Raw genomic sequence first — 26,108 nt, forward strand, 5'->3', positions numbered from 1 at the left:
AAAAGCCACTTATGCAGCTGCTGGGATAAATCTCACTGCTGGTGGCTCGTGGGTGCACCCCCCACTGCTCAGTGTATTCTAAACAAGCACGGATTGATCTTTGCAGCTTTGTCTAATTGCCTTTGTTCTTTGTGGTAAACTGGGGGCCCAGAGACCAGCTCTCACCCTGCAGTGCTTGTGCACTAAACAAAAGCAGCATTTTTACCACCTTGTTTCTCCCAGTAACCCTTCCCAGCTCCTGCTAGCTGGAAGGGCAGCTGCAAAGCACCTCCCTAGAAGGTAAGATTGGAACAGCACTGAATGTGATGTGAATGAGGAGATAGCCTTTGGGACTGCACCTTGTGTAGGCATTAAAAACTGGGCCTTGTGATCCATTGGTACCCTCGGGAAGATGTCATCTGGGGACACGACTGTCATTTTAGCACCATATTTTTACCCAGCACGAAGCTGTTCTGATCCTGAGGCCAGAGGGGAAGGAAGTGTCCTCAGATTCTGTTGTGACATCCACGATAAATCACAGTTGATTCTATTTCGGGATGTCAGGGAGGCGATCATTTATATATATATAGTTAAATTTGGTTAAATGTTGTCCAGATCCCACTATTTCTGTACTTCCTGTCTCTAATTTCGTTGCAGTGCGTTCATGGAAACCCTGTAAGTGACATGTGTCATTTTTCACTTTTAGTGTATTTTTAAGAAATACTCTCTCTTGGGATCCTGTAGCAGATGACGTGGGAAGTACAGTGTGTATAAGAGAACATCGCTGCGGGCGGGCGAGCAACTCAAATAGAATGGAAACATCTTGGCCTCATAAAAGAAAAAGTGTGTTTTGGAAACTAAACCACCTCTTCCACAAAGAGCTTCCCACAAGGCCAGGGCTGAAATGAGGGGCAGCGTGTGGAAACAGTCCTGCTCATGGGGTGCCCACCACCATCACTGTTCAGCAGCACTTCATTTATAGGGAACCCAACATTTTAGCCAGGTTCCTATGAGGTTCAACACAGAATTCTGTACGTCATTGGGACAACAAGCACCTCCACCCATCTGCGGGGTGTTTTTTGTCTGATATATGTTTACTTTTCGTACAATGTGTGAAGCATTACATGGCAGCTGGGCAGCGTTCTTCACTCCTTTCTGGGTGTACAATAGATGCTGTTAGCACAGAGCTGTGCTCTGAAAGGCTCCTTTCTATGTCTGTGCTGTGAGGAGGACACGTGGTGAGAGCAGAGAACCATTGTTTGCTGCAGAAACAACGCCTGGCTCCTTCATCACACCGGGCAGCTCTGTAAAACCACACTGTGAATATTAAGGGTGGGAAAGACCTCCAAGATCATCCAGTTCGGTTGTACCACTGATAGTGCCCACTAACTACTACATCCCTACTACACATCTTCCAGGCACAGTGGTTCGCAGGAACGAAAGGACCCGCAGTGCTCGGCGCAGCCCGGCCCCATTTGGCTGCTGCTCCACCCCGGCCCGGCTGGCGCTGTCAGTCGTGCGGCTGCGTCCCAACATGGCGGCGGCGGCGCCGGGGCCGGTAGCGGGGCGTGTGGCTGAGGCGGGCGGATGGACGTACTGATGACGGTCCGGAGACTCGCCTCCATCTGTACCATGGTGAGCGGGGCCGGACGGCGGCCTGAAGGGGCTGTGGGAGCCCGTCCTGGCTGAGGTTGCGGCGGGGAAGGGGCCTGAGGCCGGGCGCTGTGCGGGGTGAAGGAGGCCCGGATCGCGGCCTGGTGTTGGGGAGTGGGCGGCTCTGAGGGGAGTGGGGGTGAGCTCCTTCCAGCTGTGTTCGCAGTGTAAGTGTCTCAATTATCTCAATTTAAAGTTATCGTGCTGCTTAATGCGAGAGCCTTATTTTGCTGGAATGCACTTTGCAGGGGATCATCCGTGCTGCTGATGGGAACGCAGCGAGAGAGAGGCTCGTAATCGCATGGTTATGCAGAATTCTTAATGAGATTTCATTGCTGCAGAAGCAGAGGCCAGAGAGGGGTTCATCTGGCAGCAGGCACGGCTGAGTCATAGCACGGAACCACCTCTGGTTGGTGATACACTGCCTAAACGTATTGCTCAGTGTGGGGAGGTTAATCACTATGAGTAGGAGTGAATTCAGCACAGGACCGGGCTGAGGGCACACAGCTGTAGGATCTTTGGGTTTTACAGTCCCATGTCAGGCTTGTGTTTGATATCTCATGTGATAACAGCAGTGAAGTAGGTCCTGGGCTGCAGCGTCAGAAAGGCTCTGGTGCAGCAGTTTGCAAAGGGTGAGCTCAGAGCTGTGTAAAGGTCATAGGGCTTCTCTCTTTCTTTTAGAATCATAGGTTGGAAAAGTCCACTAAGATCACTAAGTCCAGTTCAAGATCCCCACATACCCACTGATTGTGTCCTTCTGTGCCACATCTCCATGGTTCCTGAGCATCTCCAGGGATGGTGATGCTGTCCCACAACTTTGATTAACTTGAGGATGAAGTGAACTGACCACAGTGGTGCTGTGTAAAGCCCAGTGTTAAGGGAGCCACAGTAATACATCACATAGGTGAAATTAAGGGCAAGTGAGGTGGCTGGCTGGATCGTGGCTTCATGTGCAACTCTGTCCTCCAGAGGCAGGCGTTGACTCAGTCCCATGCAGTATTTGGGATGTGTTCCTGGGATCAGCTGAGTGAGCCTTAGGTTAAGATGATGAACATAAAGCAGTGCATTTCCTATGAGTGCAGAGCTGGACCTGGATATAATCATTCCAGAATTTGTGGTTTGTTTTTAGAGACTCTCTTATTTCAGAGGTATATTTAAACTGATGTATTTGTAGCCTTGTGGCATATGTGCAGTCATGGACAGATGCAAATCCTCTCCTGAGTAAGAGAGGAAGGAGGGCAGACTTCCCATGGTCTGACTGTATCACCTGATCTGGGATATGTTGTTGTGCCCCAGGGGCTGTGACAGTCAGCACACAGTGCTGGGCTTTTGAGTCAGGGGTCAGGTTGTTTTGTTGTATTGACAAAACATATATATATATATTTGACTAGATAAGTGAGCCAGAACACTAGCATGAAGGCACAGATCTGATCTGTTCCTCCTTACCTCAGGCTTTTCACAAAAGTATTGGTGTTTCCTGGTAAGTTAATTAGGGATGCTTCCCCTCAATTCACATCTAATTGTTTGCTTAATCAGCAAGACATGCCTGATGAGGAGCTTGAACCCTGTTTACAAACTGGTGGAAGTCCTATTCTGCTTCTCTGAATCAGGATGGCGTGGATATGGTTATTAACTTAAGCGTTAGAGAAGAGACGACTGAATCACTTTAAGTTATACATTTCCATTTGCCTCCTGGATAGCATATTATTCAGGCCAAGTGGGGCTTTCTTGTCACTGCTGTATAACACACGCTTACTGCAGTTTCACTCATATTTTTAGAAGTCTGTTTTAGCTTTATCAGAGAAAAAGCATTCACAGCTGGGAAGGTATCACTGGGGAAGTGGAAAGAAGGGAGGATAAAAGCAGAGCTAGCGAAGTAGGCTTGTGATTCCAGCAGTGCTTCTTTATTGACTTGTTAAACAAATGCTCATATTTGCCCTTAGCGCTCAGCTTGAGAATGACCTGCTTTATTTTAGGAAAGAAAGAAAGATGTGTAACCTTTTGCAGAGCAGTTAGTAGGTCACGTCACACAAGGTTTTCCTGCCGGTGCTCTAGTTTAATGCTGTGTACAGTGGGAAGTCAGGGATGTGGTCTCTGGATCCTGGACTTGCAGCAGCATGCGGGTGTAGGGCTGTGCCAGGGGGGCACACAGCCTGTGTCTAACAGCACGTGTGGGTCATGTGCTGGTTTCCTTTGGAGACTTGTAGGGGGTTGTGCAGCAATCCTGAGCTACCACGTAGATGAGTTTTTCTGAAGTCTGGATGCCTGTTTTCATCTTGGATTGTTTATAAATTTAAAGAAATCGTGCCTTCACTGTCCTTGGGAAAATGCGAGAATAAAACTCTTGCATCATTGAGTATTGAGGAAACTATGGGCAGAGTATAGTTCCTTGAAGCTAGTTATTATAGTAGAGGACGCGTACTACAAGAGCTGTTACAACTTGAAAAATGAGGTGTGACTACCCTGGAAAAGGTGCTAAAATAGCAGAATGTCAGTAGATGAAAAAGCTCTCTATAGAATCTAACTTGTTTTGTTCTTTAACCAGAATTTGGAATGAATGCTTTTAAGACATGGGCTATATCTGTGTTTATGTTTACACCAGTTAATATCTTACTCATCCCTTCCTGTTAAAAAGTATATGGTTTTCAGGGTTTGCTCTTTCAGGTGCCAGCCTTTTTAAGCTGTACAGCCTCCTGTCAGTGCTTACGACCTCACTTTTTGTGGTCAGCTCTTACATATCTCACTGAGTCACCTGAGAGGAGTTTCTTGGAGCTCTTTGCTGGCAGGTGTGTGGCTGTGAGCACTGAGATGAGCTTGGACACAGTGGCTAAGAAGGGGGAAATAGATTGCTTGCAATGCAATTACAAAGGTCAAGGTTCTAAGCTGTAGCTTCTGTGCTTCCTACCCTCAGTCCAGCATTCTTTCCTTATGCTCCTTTAGCTGGTGCCTACTTCAGCTGTTTAAATGTAATGAGCATGAAATGACAGAATTTCATAAGTGTGTGACTTGCTGCACCTTAGGAATTGAAGCACAGATCCCGTGGACCTTGCAAGACCAGCTCCTGATTGAATAAACATGTATGTAAAACAATTCACAGAGCACTCTAATTTATTTAAAGATGCCTTAATTAAAACTGGGCACAAGGTTTGGAACAGCAAGTCTGTTTTGAACCATAGCATTTTGTAATGCTGTGGTGTTCTCCACAGCCCTGGCTGTAGCCATCATGCTGGGTAAGCTTTGCCCCCTTCCTGCCCCCTCCAGAGCCTTTGCTGTAAGCACTGTGTGCAGACTGAGAACACTCTGTAGACTTTAAAGTGGAGTTTGGGGAAGTGATGCTTACACCTGCTCCTTTCGAGATCAACAGTTTGCTTTGCCGCATATTAGGGACCTCAGCAAGACTTGTGTACTGTAGTGTGATTCAGGGTGCTGAAATCTCCCCTTTTCCTTTTTTGCCTTTGTTGAAGAGAAATGCCTTTTGCAGGCAGGTGTGTGCTGTATGCTGGGTGGGAACCAGTGGGTTCCAGTGCAAAGGCTGAGTTAGCCTGGTGCCAGCCCCATCATAGCAGGTCCACGTACCTATGAGAGTTCAGACGTGTAACCTATGATGCAGTACCTTAATTACTTCATCTGAGCCAAATGATACTAATTGCAGCAGGAAAAGGATGAAAGGTTTGTATAAAAAGCGTGCAGTGTTGGAATTAATATTTTCTACTGAGCTGAAAAAAGCAGTAAGAAATTTGGCTTAGAAGAAAGGCTGTATCTGCTGTAGATCACGTGGAGCTGTGTATGGAGAGTGTTTTAAATCAGCTGATTTTCTCTGGCTCGTTGAAAGTGATTAATCTTGTGAATCTCTTGTGCCTATCCACTTTATGGGTTTTCTCTCCTTGTTTTATAGCTCTGTTTGCCCAAGCAGCCGGTACAGCGCTGACCTGATTATTTTTGACAAGAGCTCTGAATAACAGCAAGGACATTGGCCCAGCGCTGTGCTAATTTTGATGCTTTTCTTCACCAAAGCTGTGGCAGCGGCTGCTTTGTGCTCAGGAGATGTGCTGGATGCCTGTCAGGATAGCACAGCACTGCTTTGTGAGCTGCAGGAAGCAGGTACTTAAAGCTGGAGCCACAAACCTTGTTAGTTCAGAATCTGCAATTTGACCTGTAACAGCATCTTTCCCTTCTGCTGTTTGACAGATAGTGCCAGAGCCATGCAGACCCACTGGGCTCAGCCTGCTCTGGGTTCAGAATCGGTTCTGCTGGTGGTGATGCAAGCAGAATAGGAGACACTTGGAGAAGTGCGGCTGACCTTTGAAACATCATTTTAAGAAATAGTAATTTCTAGAAAACTACAAATCTAGATTACACGGTGCCAAAAGTTCAGTTGTCGCTTCCGCTACCAATATGGAAGTGTTAAATTCCCATGTCTCTGAGAGTCTATGGGCTTCAGTAAAACAGTATTGCCACCTGGGGGATGTTCTTCCTGTCAGATAGTGATCTGCTGTCTAAATTTGTGTTTTCCTGCTTACAGAACCAGTGTGTACCTATAGCTTTATCATCCCTTCCTGAGCTGGACCAGCGGAGCAGTTCCTTCCTCCAGAGAGCGTTTTGATGGCCTCCTGCATGGCTGGGGATGGAATCAGGGGGTTTGATAGGATGCAGTTCTTTGCCTTATGTTAGCAATGAGAAGTCAATTCTAATCTCATACACTAAACTTTACATTTAGCTGTATTCAGCTGTGCATTATTTGCTTAGCTTTTATACGCCAAGGAAATTTGATTGTTATCTGTTAGCGATCTCTTTCTTGACATTTTTATTGCTCCCACAATGTCTGTCATAGCTTGGCAAAGCAGTATTGATTTCTTCTATGGTTTAAACGCTTTAAAGGCTTTAAGATGCAGAACAGTTTCTCTGTAGCTGCCAGATGAATTGCATCTCTCTTGATTCTTCAAATAACCAAATATGAAGTCTCACGCTTCGGATACTTACCCCTTAGGTTAGATTCCATTTCTAGATGAGAAATGGGCCTTCTTTATTTCCAAAATAATGGAGTATGTATTGTTTCTTATGAGCAGGTATTTGTGTCATCTGTAGCCGAAGTATTATCCAGATGGAAAAATATTTTAGCATGGGTGGGAAAATGTGTATAACACCTTTCAGTCTGAAAACAAAGCTGTTTATCTGACTTCCTTACAGCAGGGCACAGCTCATCAAGTCACCAGCTGGTTCCCTTGCTATGTGGAAATACAATTGCAGAGATTACAGGTTGTGGGCAACTGAACTTTGACAGCACTTCTGCTGCCTTACAGCTGTGCCATGTGGCTCTGTCCTGAACCATGACCAAGCCCATTGGCCTTGCCACTCTAAAGTGCTTTTTTCTTTATGTTTGTTGCCTAGTTGAGCTCAGTTCTCCTGGGAGTTCACTCCCATTCGACATCACTCTAATAGCTAGACTGCTTGCACTGTAGTAATTTAATCATGGTATGATAGACATGTACGCTTCTGATCATTTACGTTGTGAATTCTTCAGAGTTCTTCGTGACTGCTTCATAATTTTGATTCCCCACACACTGAGATATTTAACTGTTAACATTAGATAGCAAGTCTTAGGTTTTGTTTTACAAGTATTTTGTTCTTTGGAGGGGGACACAGTGGAGGGAGGAGGGGGTAGGTGGGAGCAGGGAGTGGAAGGAGAGAAACAAATGAGAGGAGTTGCTTGATCTGGCATTTATGTCTCAAAATGTTTCGGTGTAATTGCTGCTTGCCAAGAGCCTCACCTGTAAATCTATCAGCACCTGTCTTTATGTGTGTTTTTATGGTACTTGGATTTGTCTTTCTTGTTCTTCACACACACACACACACACACACACAATTCCCTGTATTCTGATGCAAGAGATCTGACTACAGAGTTTCCATTCCTCCTCTTAAACTGTATTGCTTCTCAGTTTCTTAGGTTTTTTCTTAGCTTCTTAGTTCTGTCTGTACTGTCTTTAATGATCTCTACAGACTGCTTGCCTGATGCTTGTACTAATAGCAGAATATTAGTTGAATTGATTGAAATACCAGTTCAAAAATGTTATAGCTTTAGGGACTTGTCTTTAAGCTGTAGGACAAGATGCATATGCAATAGAATCTCTGTTACTGGTTGCGGAAAGTTATGGGTCGTATTCAAAGCCGAAGTCAAGAATCCAATGTGCTTCCATTTCTCCCCTGAATGATGGTAACTCCTTAGAGAGCTGCACAGTGCAACACAAAGCAGTGGAGGGCTTTTGGAAGATGCTTAAGAAACGTTAGCGGACAGCACAGAGTGGTATGAGGAGAAGGCACCATGTCCCAAGTGGGAGCTCAGCTGTACAGTAGTGGTGGACTAAAAACATGGGGAAACGGGATGAGATCCATTAACTGCTTTGAATTTGAAATGGAAGGCTTAGAATTGAAACCAGAATGTTGGCGTGCTTTAGTTCCTGTTCAGTAACTAAGACCCTACATGGGTATGTCATGGTGCTTTTTGGTCCTATGTAAAGTAATACGTTCTGTCCTCATTATATTGATGGAGACTCAAGGATATATCTGGAAATGCCCTATAAGCACCAGCTTGCTTAATTGAGTTTTACACACGTTTTTTCCCCCCGTAGGTTCAAGAAGGGAATTATGTTTGTTTTGTCATGAAGGTGAAGTCCACACCACCAGAAGAGATGGGTTTTTGAGTGGAATTTGCAGCCTGCATGTTTCCTCTCCTCTAGGTTTAGGGTTCTATTTGTGTGTTACGAGATTCTTTATTTCTAACTGTGTATATACTTGACTAAATGTAAATTGTCTTTCTAGGTCACTGTGAATGATCTGGAATCTTAAATGAGAACAATTTTTCTGCTGTTCATTTTCAATTAGAATCAAGTGCAAGAATCCCTTCTGTTAGTTGAGATAGTGCTTCATCAGGCAGGACTGCAGCAGAGCACAGTTTCAAAGTGGAAGTGCGGTGCCTTTTGTTTGTAATAAAAGACATCACATTGATTTCATTTTCAAGAACATGGAAAGACGAGATGTTATTTCTTGATGGAACAAGCTCGTTTTCCTGGCTTCATTGCTCTTGTGGTGGTAGTAATGAATTCTGTTGGATTTGGTGGGATTTTTTCCCCTATCTAACATATTGTTTCTTTGCAGGGCGCCAATGCCTCAGCTTTGGAGAAAGAGATTGGTCCTGAACAGTTCCCTGTGAATGAGCATTACTTTGGCTTGGTCAATGTAAGTGCACCTTCTATGCTTTAAATGCATTGTTTTTTAATTCATATTGTAATATTGAATTTAAAAGGATTCTCTGTTAGACATAAGGGGGGACTGCACAGATGCCACATCTTGCAGAGCAATGTGTGCAGTGTTGTTTACTAAGTTATATGTTTTGCCTTAATAAACATATTTGTTTTTCTGTGCTTAGAAATATTGATTAGTGAGAGAATTTTTCCTACTTGACTACATTTCTAACTACAAGACTTCAATGTTTAGTTGGAAAGGACATTGAATAGTAAATTCTGCATGCTGTTTGTATTCTCTTCACGTAGAGAAGCGCTACGGTATTACAGTGATACACACAGTGGCTCCATATGGGATCACTGAGCTTTTTAAATCAAAATGTTACTTTCCTAAAAACATAGTACTGGTATGGTGTTCAGGGAAACTCTTCTAAGGAAGCAGTCAGAAGATGAATGATAATAACCTGGCCAATAATTTTAGTAAGTGTACAAATGCTCTTTTTTCTTTCTCTTTTACTTGTCAGCCTTGTGTAATGAGTCCTTCTACAAAGTCTTGGTTTTGTATCTGTCAGCTGGCATACATCTGACTAGGTTAGGATACTTCAGACAGTAAGGACTGTCTACCTAAATTAATTGTGGAGATGATTAGTGTTGGTCTTCCTGGTACTTCCAGAGGAGAAAGGCAGCTGTTGTGCCTACATGTAGGAAGTTCACTGGAGACAGTTCTGTGGCATCATGCTTCTGATGTGAAAATATGGTGCTGGCAATTCTCACTACAAACACAAATAGGCTTGTGTTTACTGCTCATATGGGTATGTCTCATTGAAAGCTGAGAGGTGATCAGTCTTCAGACACACCAAGTAAGGTTATAAAGTATAATTTGTAGCAGCTCATCAGAAACTTATTTAATTGACTTCTGTGTGGGCCTCTAGCAGTTTGTTCTCAGACAACAAGCCATCTAAGCACATTGAGTTATACTCCTTAAGTATGGTGTTAATGGCCATTCCAAAGCTTCTGAGGTTTGCACCATAATGAGAAAAATGGAAGGCATCTCCAATTGTAACATAAATAGCAGAGTGATGAATAGTGCGAGGAGGGAAAACAGCATTCTAAAAATAACCGGTTATTATACCCACATTCATTCCCTGTTCACAAGGACAAAAAAATATGACTAATGCTGTTGTGCTTTATTTCTTGCAGCCAGTTTCTTGGGGATCATCGTTTTCATGCTGTTGTTCTGGAGAGCTTTTTCCTAAGCTATTTATAGATCTTTTATGGCTCGAAATTAAATGCAGCACTTTAACGAATGCCATTTCATAACATCAACATCAGTACTAGTAAATATGTACTTGCATTGCAAATAGAGTCAGATGTTGAATTGATAGACAATGAAGGCTTAAATAAAAAGACTTAAATAGGTTTCTCTTTGGATCAGCGAACAGATCCAGCTTGCCTGCGGTCAGGCAGATGCTACCACCACTGCAGTGTGTATGAGGAAAGGTCTGACTGCTGCTTCTGACACTGACAGCCCACTGAGATGCATTCTGTGTAGTGGTGAACTGGAGTGCAAGAGAGGTGGAATGATCTCCGTCTTAAAATGAGCCTTCAGTGTTTTTCTTTTTACACTGAAGATGTGAAATGATGTACATTCATGTAATGTTAGGTAACGTAGACTCTAAATACAGTCAATTTTAAGAAAAGAAATAGTTTAAGTATGACAAAGAATTAAAAACTGCTTTTGTGCCAGCTTTTCCTTTGTATTTTAGGTCATGTTAGACTTTTTTTTTGTACAAACTGTGTTTGATCTGTGCATATAACTGACTCCAGGAGTGGAAATGTTCAGCAGCCCATTGAGAGCTGCCACACCAACTTGGTTTGTGACCTTCTGTGGAAGTCAAATGGTTACAGCCCTTTTTTCTTTGTTTTTAAAGCAAAATCACAGACAAGATTGGAAAGATACGACTACATCATTCTGAACACAGACCTATTTAAGTTAAAATTATAACACTGCTGCATAATTCTGTTTATTTTTGGAAAGCTGTATCCAATATAGAGAAGGACAGATCAATAATTGTGTTGTTCAGAAGTTTTCCAGCACTCTAAATGGCTCAAAGGTAGAAGAATTTTGTTCTGACACTTCAGAACTCAGGATTTCTGAAGTAAGATGCATCACATGGTCTTTTTATGTAGTACTTGGCTTCAGCGAAACACCTAAAACACAAACACACAAAATCATTGGATATTCAGATTGGCTAATAGGAAGAATTTCTTCTTGGAACGTGGTACTGCACTGACTTGGGCTGCCTAGGGAGGTGGGAGGGGGGTCACTGTCACTGGAGGTGATCAAGAAGAGGGTCCAAGTGGCACTGAAGGATGTGGTTAGTGGGCTATTGGTTGGACTTGGTCATCTGAGCCGTCTTTTCCAACCTTAATGATTCTGCATAGGAAGAAAAGTGCTTCCACACTGGGTTGTTATGTAAAAGTTGTGGTAATCAAAGCAGGCTAAATTTGCAAGGAGGTTTTTAAAACTTAAAGCATACCATTCTGTGAGTTTTTCACCACATAGGTTTGTCTGCTGCAAAGCATCAGCACCTTACTGTCAGCAATTTTCTAAGTTGCTCAGATATAATTTTATCTGTGTACTCTTCCGTGCGTTTTAATAGTTCTTCTCTATAAGGGCAGCATCAAAGCAATATGTATGACAACTTAACTTTGTGCACTTTGGCAGTCCTGAAGTTTCACCAGCTATGTGCTTTATGAACTTCCTGACTTAAGGTGCATCGTGACCTCCCAGTTTTTTAAGATAGATAATTTCTAGTTTCTTCTGTCTCTTTATTTTCTGGGATTACTGTAGGCCAATTTATTATTTCCAGGTGAAGTATTTAATAAGGCTTTTGGTAGCTCTCATGCCTGTTGTGCATTGTATACAGATTTAATTTTGTGCTGAGATCCCAGTGCAGCCTGAACCTTGGGCTCCACCACCTCTCTGGGCAACCTGTACCAGTGCCTCACCATCATCACTGTTTGAACAACTTTTTCCTTATGTCCAGTCTAAATCTCCTCTCTTTTAGTTTGAAACCATTTCTTCTTGTCCTATCACAACAGACCTTGCTAAAGAGTCTGTCCCCTTCTTTCCTGTAGCTCCCCTTTAGATACTGAAAGGAGATACTGAGTTTTAGGGTCAGTCCTAATTCTTGTTTGTTCAGATTGTATATTCGTTTTCCTTGTGTCAGTGAGAGTTTTAACTACTGTTCTGTGTTGTTTGCATATGTTATAAATTAATGCTAATGTATGTATAATGATGGAACCTTGTAAGCAGAATGAATCAAAGCTGTTAATTTTCTGTTTCGCTTAGCAAACTCGTGATCGTTCTGGTACATTAATTACACCAAATTCTGGTGAATAGTAATGGTTGTATTTGTTCCATATTCCACTTTGTTTGCTCATTTTATTTATCCAAATACTTTCCTCTTGAGCTGCAGAATCTCCCTGCCAGAATATCTGGAGACTGGCAAACATAAAATATTTGCTTCACTTTTATGAAGAGACAGCATTGTAAAATATAGTTGCACAATAAATTGCAGAGCAATAACTCAAAAAATGCTGTATCTATTCTAGATTATATGCTTCTGTCTCAGTGTTTGGAGCATTTCTCCTTGTTAAGCAATGTGGAACACTGCCTCTGGAAGTCGTTATCGCTGTCCTCCTTTCACTGAAGTGACACAGCTTTACAGCCTTCAGATGTGGCAGATGTAAACCAGCTGCTCTTTGGATCTGCCTACATTGTGTACCACTTGTAATAGTTTATTGTAAACAGGAAATACTCAACATATACCTTGCTAACTACCTCTGAGCAGGCAAATTGAAAATAGGAATGCATTGAGCTCTAGTTACTGTCATGCAGTTCAGCCACAGCAATGCTGTCTCATCCTTTCTCCATTTGCTTTGTCCCGCTGTTCTACTGTATCATTGGTACCTCTTCACATCAGTGACACAGGAATCTCCTCTATCCGAGGGAGCATTACAGCATGTTGTCTCTGCAAGTGTTAATTTTGTAACAAGCCCACAATTGGCTTTTTTTTTTCAGTGCCTTCCTTGCGTTAATATATTTTGTGCCTAATATCGCTGTGACTGTTTTCTTCTTCATTTTATTGCAACTTCCAGTTGTAATAAAAGGATGGGTCTTTCAGATGGTGTCTATTAGCATTTCCCCTCTGACAGATGACTTTCCCATTTTCAGTATGTGACATTCCTGTTGAGCAACCGTTTTCTTTTACTACCTTTTAACAGACCTAATATGAAAATGTTTGTTTTCCTTTTGTTCTGTTTTAACCAGTTCGGCAATACCTGCTACTGCAACTCAGTCTTGCAGGCACTTTATTTTTGTCGTCCATTTCGGGAAAAAGTTCTGGCATACAAAGTGCAGCCTCGAAAGAAGGAAAGCCTCCTGACATGCCTCTCTGATCTCTTCAACAGTATTGCTACCCAAAAGAAGAAGGTGGGAGTCATCCCACCCAAGAAATTTATTTCCCGATTGAGGAAAGAAAATGGTAAATGAATACATGAAGCCTTTCTGTAGATTGAAGCATTGAATAGCTATGTGTATAAAAATGTAAACACGGTTTCTTTTTAAAGTGAGTCCAAACTGTCAGATCTTAGCAGATTTCTGGAATGCTCTTGAACTCCAGTTTGCGGTTTGAATTTCACCACCTCTGTAACACAGGAAGAGAGATTATATCAGAATTAGCTCTGTCATAAAAGGATTAACCTACATATCTTTGTTTCTGTACTTGCTTAGACCAAGTGCAGAGGGCGTATACGAGTCTCAGTGCTCCAGTTGTGTACCTGATGGTGTCATGGTCTGTAGAAGCCTGCCAAAAGTTAGTGTTTGCTAGAATTTGTCACGGCTAAATGCACCTCACAGGTTAGTCAGTCAGTCTGTAGGAGCTCTCAGCCTGCTTTCTTACATTTGTGGTGGGATAATATTGTTAGAAGGAGAACTACTGATTATTTCCCAGTTCCAGTTTGCGAGGGGAAGTTCTGTATGTTGATTTATCATCTTTGCTTGAGCTTGAAAAGATAAAGTCATAAAGGTCTTTAAATGCTGGACTTAATGAACTAATGGCCCAAGGCAGCCCATTGGTATTTCTTAATTTTCTTCCCCATATGAAAGCAAAACAACAACAAAACAAACAAACTTGGCTTTGATCTGTTCTAAGAAACACCCAAACTGAGTTTCTTTCATGTTATTTTTCAGCTTCCTATCAGTTTCTTCCAACCTGAGGAATAGGTGGGAGTAACTGCTAGCACAACAAAGATCTTTGAAGTTCCTTAAAAACTTCTAGAAGTGTAGTGTAGAATAATTAGAGGGATCATACAGTGAGGTAGAGAATGGTAGAGGGTACGCACTGATTTCTAAAAGCTTAGGAGTTTGATTTTTTGAAGTATCTGTATTGTTTTTCATTCCCCATATTCTCTTCCTTTTCAGAGTTGTTTGATAATTACATGCAGCAGGATGCACATGAATTCCTAAACTACCTACTTAACACTATTGCTGACTTGCTTCAAGAAGAGAAAAAGCAGGAAAAGCAGAATGGCAAACTCCAGAATGGCAGCATTGAAAGTGAGGAAGGAGACAAGACTGATCTGACATGGGTCCATGAAATCTTCCAAGGAACACTAACCAATGAAACCAGATGTCTTAACTGTGAGGCTGTACGTTTAAAACAAAACCAAATCTCTTACATTGTTCACAAGTTCTGGATCATTTTCCCTAATACTAAGCACGCTTTTTCATTTATTAGGATAGATGAAATTGCACTCTCTCTATTAAAATATGGAACATACCCTATTTTATGCTGTATCACCTCTATGTTCAAACCAATACTCGTTAAGGTATGTTTCTCAGAAAAAGCATAGCGTTTTTTCTATTCTTCCTCCCTGTTTCCATCAAGGCAGTCTGTACCTGGCTGATATGAGCTGCTTTTTTGTCTTCATGTTATTTCTTGTGTCAGTGATTGATGGTTTATGTTGTGTTTTTACATGAGAATTGCACACTATTCATTTAACTCTGGGATTAACTGAGTGTAATGGTTATGCTTCATGGTGCTGGTCCATAGACATTCTATTTGAGAGTAAAAGAAGTGCCAGGAAGTCTAGAATTAGAAGAACCTCACCACCTTTGGAGTAGGAGTTTGTGCTTAACAAGGTGCTGTATCTAATTTAATATTTCAAAACAACGAAAACTCAAATGTGGAGAGAAAAGAAGAGAAGCAATTAAATCTGAAATGGTTTTTCTTGGCATTTTAAATCTAAAATTATGCCTAGCCAGTAATAAAAGCTCTAAGTGGCATAAATATGATTTTCTCAAATTTGAAGTGAAATGTGCCTGTGCCACAGTTGGAAGGGTGGTTTTCCTAACCACTAACCCTTCTTGGGATTTAATTGAAAATCTAGCTGATGGTTTCTGCATTACCTATAAGTACTTACTGTTATACTCTGAAATGCTGAAGAAAGCTTTATCTCAGTACAAAGAGTAGAGTGTACGGTTAAAGCTTCCCCAGCTCTTCAGTTTTAATTTACTTCAAGAAAGAGCCTGAGTATGTGTGTATGCATATATTTTCTCAAATCATTAGTCTGTTTGCATTAAGGATACAGCATTGTTCCAGAAATGGTTGAAAGAAGTCTGCATGATCCTGAACTGTTATTAAATGTTTCTCTTTTTTTCAAGGTTAGTAGCAAAGATGAGGACTTTCTGGATCTATCGGTTGATGTGGAACAAAATACATCAATTACGCACTGTCTGAGGTAAATGAATGAAAAAAAGTAACCAGCTTTTGGTCAAAGGGAAAAGTGTGGTGCAGTTGTTCTGATGTGCAGCAGCTCCAGGCATTCAGGTTATGGTATTGCATCTTCATTGTTGGAGCTGCTGGTGTTTTAGTGGCTATTTGTAGTAAAGGAGTATACTGATGTCTTAGTGATGTATAAGGTTGGGTTTCACTTTCTTTTACAAGGATGTTGTTATGTTACATAGTCAGATTTTACAAAACTAAACACGGTCTGTTTGAATTCACAGAATGTTTTCATTTAATATTATTAATGTATTTTAGTTCCCTGGTCCTACTGTTTGTGGTCAGGTGTACTTTTTGCTGATGGAGATTTCCTCCATGTAGTTGACTGCCAAATCCATGGCTTATCAGCTGCTAGGATACAGCAAGTTGTATATAGCAGCTGGCCTTTTAATAGCCAATAAGGGGTGTATATTTACTAGGATCTGAAAGATAACCCACTTTTGCTGGTCAGTGGCTAATGGCCATAGGCTTGGACATTTGATGTCTACCACCAAATATAACCTGGAGTGACTGTTTCTGGAATCAGAATGCAGTCGTCTTATTGCTGTTTTTAACCTGCCTTGTTTGAGTCCTGCCCAAAATGTTAATACCTGGGAGCATCCTTTCCGGATCTTGCCAGCTGAGTATTGGTACTACAACCAAACTCTGGGACAAATATACCTAAACTGTGTTTGGGAGATATGACTGATGTGAAAAAGAATTTTGTCCTTTGATTTGTGCTTTGTTTTTCCATATTATTAATAATAACTTTTAGCTGGTTGCTCTGGCTGAATATCTGATTTTTCTTTCACTTTTATTTTCAGAGGGTTTAGTAATACTGAAACTCTGTGCAGTGAATATAAGTACTATTGTGAGCAGTGCCGCAGTAAACAAGAAGCACAGAAGAGGTAATGTTAAAATATTCAGGCACATGTAAATGTTCTTTTAAAATGGGCAACTGTTAGAAAATACGCTCTGTGAAATTGATAAAAAGAAATTGTAAGGCTGTTTAACTGTGTTTGGTGGGGAAAGGGAAAAGGAAAAGTGGAGAGATCTGGTAACTTTGTGGCAACGTTATCAGAGAGAAATGAAGAGATTAATTCTGTGTTCCTCCCAGAAGAGCTTATATCTGGTGTTTCCAGACATTTGGGTTTTCCCCAGTTAGCATTAATCAGCTGAAAGCCACTGAAAGCTATCCAGTCTGCCTCCACTATGAATACTGTGTGCAAAAATCTTTTCTCACTTCATGCTTGGTAGCAGCCAGAGCACCCAGATGGATTTATTCCATCCATTTCTTCTCACTGATATGCTGAAAAAATGATATTTTCAGCACTGACAGTTGTCCTGCATTCAGATGTCAGTTGAGTAGTTAATCTTCTGGAGGAAATGTTGCCTACCAGAATATATATGAAAAAAGGAGCGCTTTTAAAATCTCCATCAACCTTTTAGATGTATTTTAAGAGACCTTTTGTAACTGAAACTTGTTTTAGATGATCTACTAATAACTTGCTCTTTGTTTAACTTATTTCTGTGGTTCAGAATGAGAGTGAAAAAGTTGCCCATGATTCTAGCTCTGCACTTAAAAAGGTTCAAATACATGGACCAGCTGCATCGATACACCAAACTCTCCTACCGTGTTGTCTTTCCCTTGGAGCTCCGGCTTTTTAACACGTCAGGAGATGCTACAAATCCTGACAGAATGTACGACCTTGTGGCTGTAGTTGTTCACTGTGGCAGGTATGTCATCTTTGTGCTTTCTGAACCTCAAGTGTATTGTCTTGACGTTTAAAATGAGTCTGTCATCTATAAGCCAGTTTATAACGGTATTGAAGCATGTGAAGCTAGTTGGCTGAAAGCATGTATTTATTTACTAAGGATAATTTGTAGGTCTTTTGTTTTATATCTTTTTTTTACTGTTTTAAATTTTGCTTTCAGAACATGCACTCTAAACCTTGCTTATTTATCAGCTCTCAGATATGCTGGCAGTTCATACAAACCATTTCCATGAGCTTTAGCAAAGTTAGAGCAACAAGAACCCACCAGCTTTCTAGGGAAGCTAAGGTGAAATAAATACAGGAGTACACTTATTCATGAAGCAATAATTTACAGGTCCCATGTTGCTGTTTGCAGGGCTGGAAGGTTTGTGTTTTTTAGAAGCTGGCGCCACCATGTGGAATCAACAGCGTACTGCTGATTCATTTATTTGTTTTTACTTCCTAATTTACTCCATTGAATTTTTAGTGTAGTGTTTTCCTCCTTTTAGAAACACTTTAAAATAGCAATCACTTTTAGAAAAAAACACAGTCATAGAACTGAATAAATAAATGATTACCTCCTGAAAGTGTGAGTTCTGAAGTAATAAGTTACTACTTACCTTCAAAGGCAATACCTGTCACAGAAATATACCTTTGTTTAGAGTGATTCAATGCAAATCAAATCACAAAGGCCAAATATTTAAAATAAGTGGTGAAAATTCCCAATATTTCAAAAATATATTCTATCCTAAGCCTTCAGTAATTCCGAGTGAGAATTAAATTAACTCCAAGATTTATGGAAAACCTTAAAAGGCCAACGTAAGAAAACGGGTTTGAATAAAAGCAAATCCACTTCATCCATTTAAGACAGTGCTTTTTCTCTGTACCTGCTTCTCCCTTTGATTTAGGTCATTTTGTTGTCCCATCCCTTCAAGGCAAGCACTCAGGATGTAGGAAATAGAATTGGACTGGGTGGAAAGTTGCCCCGGAAAGCTCTGAATAGCAGTTGCAGGAAGCCCATTTGCAATGAGCCAGCTACTAAGCTACAGTAAAAAGCCAAAAACATCTGTGTAAATTAAGCATTTCAGGCAAAGGCTTATGAATATTTTTGAGTGGTCAGAATATCCAGTGGTGGTGAATGTGACAAAACAGTGATCAAAATAACTGCCTTTTGTTTTTTTTCATATCAGTGGCTATCTGGAATATTTACAGAACTGTGTATTTCAAATAAACCTTATTTGACAGGTGGCAAAGATGGAAATTCTGATTCAAGCAACTTGGCAAGATCATGGAATTAATGTTATAGGCAGCATTAGACAGTGCTAAAAGATGGGAAATCCAACTCTGCCAGTATTAACTAGGGTCCTGCCTTCATGGGCAGGGTGATAAGTGTTTGATCCTTTTCTTTTCTTTTATGGCAGTGGTCCAAATCGTGGCCATTATATCACCATTGTGAAGAGCCATGGCTTTTGGTTGCTGTTTGATGATGACATTGTAGAGGTAGGTATGATTTTACATACTGAAAACAAGTGTAGACAGCATCATCCTTCAGCTTTGTGAAGGGCCTGTTTTTATGTCTGGGATTTCCTTTCGCACCTGTGAAATTATTTCTGCAAAACCAGAAAACAGAGTAATTTAGAACACCTCAGAAGTAAACTTCAGTGGTCTTGACCTTAAGTGCTCATATTTGGGTTCTTATTCATTGCTCACTTGTTTTCTGATAGCTGCATTTAATTACTTACTGTCATCTTTCTTTACTGTAGATGTTTTCTCCCAGCAAACATAAGTGTAGAAAGTGTAAGAAAAATACATATATAATAATTCTGGGGAGGCTGAAGTAAGGCCTGAGGTGTTTGTACTACTGGTGATGTTTAAAGTCTGATCAAGCCTGTTAAATATTCACATATCCATATGTTTCACCTAATATTAATTAAATACTGAGTAGTAGAGGTACCGCCATAGAAGTGCTTTGTGTAAAGACAGAGGTGTATTGTTTGCTTCTAAGATCCTCATGCTCAGGGTTGAAGTGTGACGTTGTTAAGTCTTTGAACAGGTGCAGCAAGATCCTTGTTTGTGTTGAAGTGATGTTGGTGATGCAGTGAATTCCCCACTTGCACTTTTTTCTTTAGGTAGCTTTGAGCATCAGGGATGACTTACTTCCTGGTGATTTGTAAAGCTTTTATGACTATGAATAATTGTCTTTCTCATATTAGTATATTCTGTGGGTCACTTTATTCTGTTGTGGCAGAAGTACGTAACTGTCAGCTTGTTTACTTTATTATTTTTAAATGCAAATATTCACTGTCTTTTTCATCCAGGAGATAAGCCTGACATTTATAAGCAATGTAGGATACCTACCTAGTTATTTTACATTTGTTTTCTGTTAGTCACTTCTATGTTGTATTTTAGCTACTAGGTCAGATCAGAATTTCTGCTATCCACAGACATCATTGGCACTTCACAGATGTGCCCAACAGAGCTTCTAAGTGTATGCTGTCTGTTACCAGATAATAAGCTTGAGGAGCTGTCAGAAAGTAGAAGATAGTTCTGTCTCCTGGATGGATGTTTTTTGTGTGTTTTTCATGGATGATTTTTCATAATCCTGATTAGGATTAGGAACGTTACCCTGTAGCCCTTCATGTGTCCCGGCTGCAGAGCTGGGAGTTTGATTCCTGTTCCTGCTGGAAGGTTGTCCCTGGCTGCAGTTTGTGGGTTCTGCTTGTTTTCTGTGATGTCGAGCATTTGCTTTTTGTTCCTATGGAGGGCATGAAAAACTGCCTGTGAGTTTTACGTGCAAGCTGTTGGAGGTCATTGAAGCTTTCTGTTGAGCAGTGCTGCTCCTTGACCTGCTTTGAAGAGTGTATGTAGCACAGGCATTCCTACTGGGTTTGTCTCCCTCCACTATCCATCATGGCTGCTCCTGCCTTCCAAAAGTGCAGTAAAGGTGAATCTTACCTTTCAGCTCCCTGTGTGTACAAAGCACCACCTTTTTCTTTTTATAGAAGCTTTCTATAGACGACACCTAAATTTCTGGAGATTTAGCAGCCAAGAAGAATGAGGTGGTGCAGACTGATGCTACAGGCTTCTGGGAGAAATAGCTGCAGTTTAGCTCATCTGTTCTTGCTCTCCCCAATTAGTCATCAGCTCTTGAGAGTTAGTTCCTTACTAGGGCTGTAGGCTATTCACTGAAAAAGCAAAGTAAAGCTGGAACTACTTTTGTCAGTTCCATCTGCTGCCTAAAGAGATTTAAATATGTGCTCCAAGCTTGACCAAGTGCTGTTTTCAAGCTGCTTGTGGCACCATAGAAATACATTACGCTGTATGACATTACAGAGATTGTCTTCAGAAATGGAGTGGCAAAATGCCCCTACCGCTCCAATCCCTAAAACATGAATTCTGGAGGGGTTTCTGCTTTCAGAGCTCACCATGGGAGCCTCCTACTCTTCAGAGACTCTCGAAAAATGAAAGCAGATTTTTTTTTAAGCTTTGGAGACTTAACATTTTTAGTGAGAACTGGCTACGTAACAAGATGGGTATTAGTCAGCAGGCGCCAGAAAATGAAGCCAAGGTTCTTCATACCTGTGTTCAAATATGGCAACTGAAAGAGAAGGCAAAAGAGAGCTTTTCCCCTTTAATCTGATTTAGATGATTTGTTGCATTTCTGATAAGTGATAGGAATTAATAGCTCTGAAGTATCAGTTGGAAGTAGTTTATTCTTATTACTCACCAAATGTCATAAGTGTTGAAGTCACATTTATTTATCTGTTTGGGTTTGGTTGGAAGGCCAATTCAATTCAATTGGAGACAGATGAGAATCACAGATACTACAGCATATGTGGAAGGAACAGCGTGAAATCCAGGAGGCAAGTCAGCTCAAATGAAATTCTGCTCCAAGCAAAATGAACTGAGGAGCCTGAGTAAACGATCTCTGACTAGTTTGGTACGCTGCCATTTGATCAACTAAGTGATACATCACAGTGATGATACTTATTTGAAACAGAGGGAGAAACGTCCATTCATGAGATCTCCAAAATCAGAAAAGGGCAAGAATGATTGTACATCTTTTCCTAAATATTTGTTCGGAGACTTGCATAATTCAGTTGAATGCTGTGAATTATACGCAAGAAGGATTTGGTCTGAGGAACTGAAATAAGTGTCTGGAAATGAGCAAAGGCTATTTAAGTTCAGTCAGCGGGGAAAATGATGTCTTAAAGCCAGGTGAGGCTACAGAGCCCTAAAAGTAGTTGTGAAACCATCGGCCAGTTGTTGCTGTAAAACTCCAACGGGGTAAAACCTCGCAGTCGCCAACGCATGTGTCCAACTAAGAATGGGAAGAATAAGGTCTGTATAATCCTCTTTAATTTCCACTGCTTTCTGTGAATAGTGGAATTATAAAAAGAATTAGATTTTGTCATGAAAAGACTAAAAATACCTGTGGGATGAATTAGTCTGTGTAAATTGCTGGGAGTTGCATTTAGAAGTAGTAGTAGTAGAAATAGATTTGATTGCACGACAAGCTAGTTGGGACTTAAAATAAAGCATGTTTAAGTTGTCAGCTAAATATATCACAAGGACTGAAAAAATGTTCTTCTGCTTTCATTTATTTTTTTAATAATTAAAATGTATCTAGCAGTTTGCAGTGGGTGTTATGCTAATAAACTGTGTGAGAACACAAAAGTCCTGTGCTGGATTTCAGCTTCTCTGAAGTCTTCAAATAGAGGGAGTTAAACATCTTTTAGCCTAAGTTTGTGGGTATTTGGCAGTGCTGTGTAAAGAAAACAGTGCTTTTGTGTTTGCTGGTGATGCAAAATCTGTTCAGTGAGCAGCGTTGTAGCATGCCTCCAAATGGATTGTGGAGCTGAGGAGGCTCCTTGATGCAATCATGACGTGGCCCTTTTCTCTTAAGTGAAGTAAGTGCAGGTTGGTTTGCAGCTCCCTTTTGTGATCAAAGCAGACATGTTCAACCCAGAGACACTACTGTGTTCTGTATGCTTCTCAGCTTCCTCAGTTCTAGTCCTCAAGGAATAAAGTCGGTTGCCTTGTTTGTTGGTTGGTTTTCTTTTGATTTATTTGTTTCAATATTTAGACTGTTCTCACCTTGCCTTCTGCATGTTCAGGCTATTGCAGCCTCTCGTCTTTGTATATGAAGTCCTAAAGCACTGAAACACAGTGGAGTGCTGAGCAACTCATATTGTTGGGAGCGTTTTATTTCAGTGGTTCAGTCTGTGCACTTGTTCTCCACTGACTGAACCAGAAGTTTGGTAATATGAAGCCAGTCGTTCTCAGAAGCTGATTCAAGACAGTAGAAATTGCATCCTTGAAAGCCCTTGAAACCCCTCAGGCCTTTAAAGTATTTCACAACTTTATTTAAAAGCAGGCCACTGAATTCTGTGAACATGGCAAATCGGTTATTTCTCCTAAAGCACAAGCCTTGCCATAACATTGCAGCAGGATTTGTAGCAGCAAACCCTAAGGAAGGAAAGCTCTCATGGTGCTATAGTCACCCAGCAGCACTTGCAGGACTTCTGCTTGTGAGAGAGTCACAATAACTTTAACATCTGCAATTGCTTTAGCAGAGTGTTAAGTCTGTTCAAGAAGGGCCTTATGTACTCCCAGCTGCACAATGACTTCTTTGCTATCAGTGAATTCGTTTTTTCATTTACATTACAAACCTATGGTGAGGAAGGATATCTCCAGCGTAAATGAAAAGGCAGATAAAAGTGTTGTGTAACCTTTAAGAATATGGTTTTGTTATTCCCTTTTTTTTATAGTCCAGCTTAAGAGTGTGCCACTTCACAAAGGTTTTTTATCTCGTGTTGATTTCCTTCTTTTCAGTCATTGATAATTTAATAAGCTGAGAAAAAGCTGTGTTGTATTGAATTTGTTGTTCTCAGTGATACTGAAATATCGTTGTATCAATATGTTATGACTTCCCAGCATCACCCCAAAGAGCAGGAAAGTAATGCTTTGTGAAAGGGCTACTTCACGTGCTGTTTTGACTGAGACTAACTTGACCTCTTATTAATTTTCAGAAAATCGATGCTCAGGCCATTGAAGAGTTCTATGGGCTAACATCAGACATTTCCAAAAACTCCGAATCTGGATATATCCTCTTCTACCAGTCAAGAGACTAAGTCAAAAGATGCGTGTACAAATAAAAGGGATCAAGATATGTCAAAATGGAACACAATTGTGACAGCAGAAGCAGTTCCTCATTGATGCTGTAGGACCAGAACAGATCCAGCAGGGCGAACAGAGGTTTCTCTCTGCTGTTTCCCGGAGGATTAGCGCTGACTGCCATAACAAGAGCTTTCGCTCCAGTTTTCTTTCTGGGCTTTTTTTTTTATGTGCTATCTTCCAAAATCTGCGTTACCTCTACTTGAAACCTGGCTGCTTATTCGTGGACTGAAGAAGAGTTTTAAGAGTAGCACTGTAGAATTTTTACCATTTAACGTTGGCCCGAGGCTATACCTTGGTTTCTATCATCGTCATTTTTCTGTATTTTAGCAGAATGATTTCAATATTCAGTGTCAGCTGAAGGCATATTTTAGGATATGCACAGCAGCTGGTTGCTGGATATTTTTGGTGACTCAGACTTGAGAAGCAGAACAAAGCTAAGACATATTGGAAATGTCAAGTCTGTAGTTTAAAAAAAAAAGAAAAAGAGGAAAAAAAAGCAAACAGACAAACTGACTGCAGAGGTGTCAATTGCCCATTATGCCTTATCTTGGGTTTAGGTAACACTAACAGCAATGCTTTTTCTTTTTTTTTAATGTTTATATTTCCTGGTCAGTTTCTCCTTTGGAATGTACGGGAAGTTATCCACATTCAGCCCAACGTTTCTTTTCGTTTCTAAGCAGAGGTTTTGACTCAGATCCGCGTTGCTGCAGATTTAAGGGAGCAGCGAATCAGTTTCATTTTGAAGAATGTCCAGCAACCGGTTGCTGTAGGAAGTTTGGAGTTAAAGCATTTCTTGGAATTATTGCATAAACCAAAAGTGCCCTCTTTTTGAAACAGGGATCTGTTCAACATTTCATTCAATATGTTGTAAACGGATGCAAGTAGCATTTTTAATCTATGCTAATACACTGAAACAGTGCTAATTGGGAAGGGTTAACCAAGAGAAGCGTTACTTACTAAGCTAATCCAGTTGTTCTTAGTCTTCAAGACAATGAACATGTAAGGAGAACAAACCGACCAACCCTGACATTACCTTGCTAAGTGCTCCACATCATCTGTTGGTAAGGTTTGTACCAAGCTGGGAACCATAACCCACCCGTCCTCCCTCACACACCCCCCAAAAAAAAGCTTCTGATTGTCTTACCTCTGTAGGCCTCGCTTAACAGGGGAAATTGTTAGTCTTCTGAAGACTGAAATTAAGTAATTATCCGTTATGTGTGTGTATATATATTATAATCTCAAGGATAACAAGAAAGGAAAGACTTAGGGGAGTTTGTAAGGAATATCTGAAAATGAAAAGTGATTTTATTTTTCGCAAGTCCTGTTACTGTGCCAAAGCTTGTTGCAGCTGGCTCTGAGCTGCCAGTGGAAATGAATGGCTTTCCATCTTGTTCGATAACACAGGAGCTGTCCTCTGTGTGTCTGTTCCCAGCACCGCTGCTCATCGTATGTTCCGCTGTTGTTCCCGGGGACGTGTAACTTATGCAATTGTGAGGCTTGTACAGAATCTAAGACATTTACCAAAATCTTGTCCTCGGGATAACAGCATCTCACAAACACCCCTTGTGTCGGCCGCATGCGTTTGTTTCCCTTACCATCACCAGAAACATAACGTTAAATGTTAATGTCCCTTCCAGACGCAAATTACTCATAACCATTGTATTCCAACCGAGCACAGGTTCCATTCTCATGGTGCCTCTCCTCCTTCAGAGGATAAGTGTGGACATCTTTTAAATGATTTTTTTCCTCTATGGAGTACGTATTCAGTAACAGTGATCCTCCTTGTCATCTTGTCCTGTTGTGTGGTAATTGTTCCTGGCTAAGAGTCTTCTCCTCTTCTTTTGACACGAGCTGTGAGCCCTCTCCTGGTGGCACTACCAGAAGCCTCTCATCAGCAAAAAATAGTACGAAACAAAACCAAACAGCACTGAGTTTAAAGGAATTTAAGCAGTGAATAGAAGAATCAGTGTCGTACACTAGAAGTGTATTTTGTATATCTGGTGGTACATTTTTACAAATACCTGATCAAGAGATAATATTGAAAGATATATACTATAGATTAAAAGCTGATAAAAGTGCACTTTTGCTACAGATTTATAAGGAAACTAAAAGGAATTAAATTGGAAGAGAATGAATGGTGTGATGTTACTTTCTGTATAATAAATGACCCCACCTGTCTCCAATAAAGGTCATGTATGATCAAACGCATACGACACAAATGCTTTTCCTTGACTTGCAACCCAAGGCAGAAACAAAAGTAATTGCTTAGTCACTCTCTCCTCAGCTTCTCTCTCTGCAGGCAGGCTGGCTGATCCCAGCCGCTGTGTTTTCATGCATGAAACCTGTGTGGAAGCAGTTTAAAGTAATAGAAAGGAATAATTCAGCATCGTAGATTACAGCTGATGCGCTGGTAAGCCAAAGAGAGGTTACTCAGCCTCCTCCCAGCAGCCATCCCGCTGCTATTTCCTACTGTG

At 40.9% G+C, this 26,108-nt stretch overlaps 1 protein-coding gene across 7 annotated transcripts; it reads left to right on the top strand.

Annotated features, from left to right (window-relative positions):
• Nucleotides 1-1,327: 1,327 nt before the first annotated feature.
• On the top strand, nucleotides 1,328-25,842 carry LOC107312855 (ubiquitin carboxyl-terminal hydrolase 12-like). Of its 7 annotated transcripts, none has more exons than XR_001554658.2 (11): nucleotides 1,328-1,614; nucleotides 5,528-5,733; nucleotides 8,785-8,865; nucleotides 13,207-13,420; nucleotides 14,359-14,585; nucleotides 15,601-15,677; nucleotides 16,525-16,608; nucleotides 17,240-17,437; nucleotides 18,876-18,954; nucleotides 21,238-21,795; nucleotides 23,487-23,596. XR_001554658.2 is itself a non-coding variant. In XM_032444212.1 (10 exons), exons 2-10 carry the CDS (start codon nucleotides 5,677-5,679, stop codon nucleotides 23,586-23,588), a joined length of 1,119 nt encoding a protein of 372 aa, XP_032300103.1. In that variant the 5' UTR covers nucleotides 1,482-1,614; nucleotides 5,528-5,676; the 3' UTR covers nucleotides 23,589-25,842. The 7 variants fall into 7 exon arrangements, 2 of the variants coding, with proteins under 2 accessions (XP_015716132.1, XP_032300103.1); XR_001554661.2 differs by having other exon boundaries at nucleotides 1,331-1,614; nucleotides 13,347-13,420; XR_001554659.2 differs by lacking the exon at nucleotides 5,528-5,733 and having other exon boundaries at nucleotides 1,332-1,614.
• Nucleotides 25,843-26,108: the final 266 nt, after the last annotated feature.

The sequence above is a fragment of the Coturnix japonica genome, chromosome 4, assembly GCF_001577835.2.
Source record: "Coturnix japonica isolate 7356 chromosome 4, Coturnix japonica 2.1, whole genome shotgun sequence".
NCBI lineage: Eukaryota > Metazoa > Chordata > Aves > Galliformes > Phasianidae > Coturnix > Coturnix japonica.

What these genes read in the sequence shown, in the direction of transcription:
- LOC107312855 (XM_032444212.1), top strand. Translation starts at nt 5,677, where the DNA reads ATGTGCTGGATGCCTGTCAGGATAGCACAGCACTGCTTTGTGAGCTGC. An exon ending in ATTACTTTGGCTTGGTCAAT is followed by an intron (nt 8,866 to 13,206) that starts GTAAGTGCACCT and finishes TGTTTTAACCAG; the next exon opens with TTCGGCAATACCTGCTACTG. An exon ending in GATGTCTTAACTGTGAGGCT is followed by an intron (nt 14,586 to 15,600) that starts GTACGTTTAAAA and finishes CTTTTTTTCAAG; the next exon opens with GTTAGTAGCAAAGATGAGGA.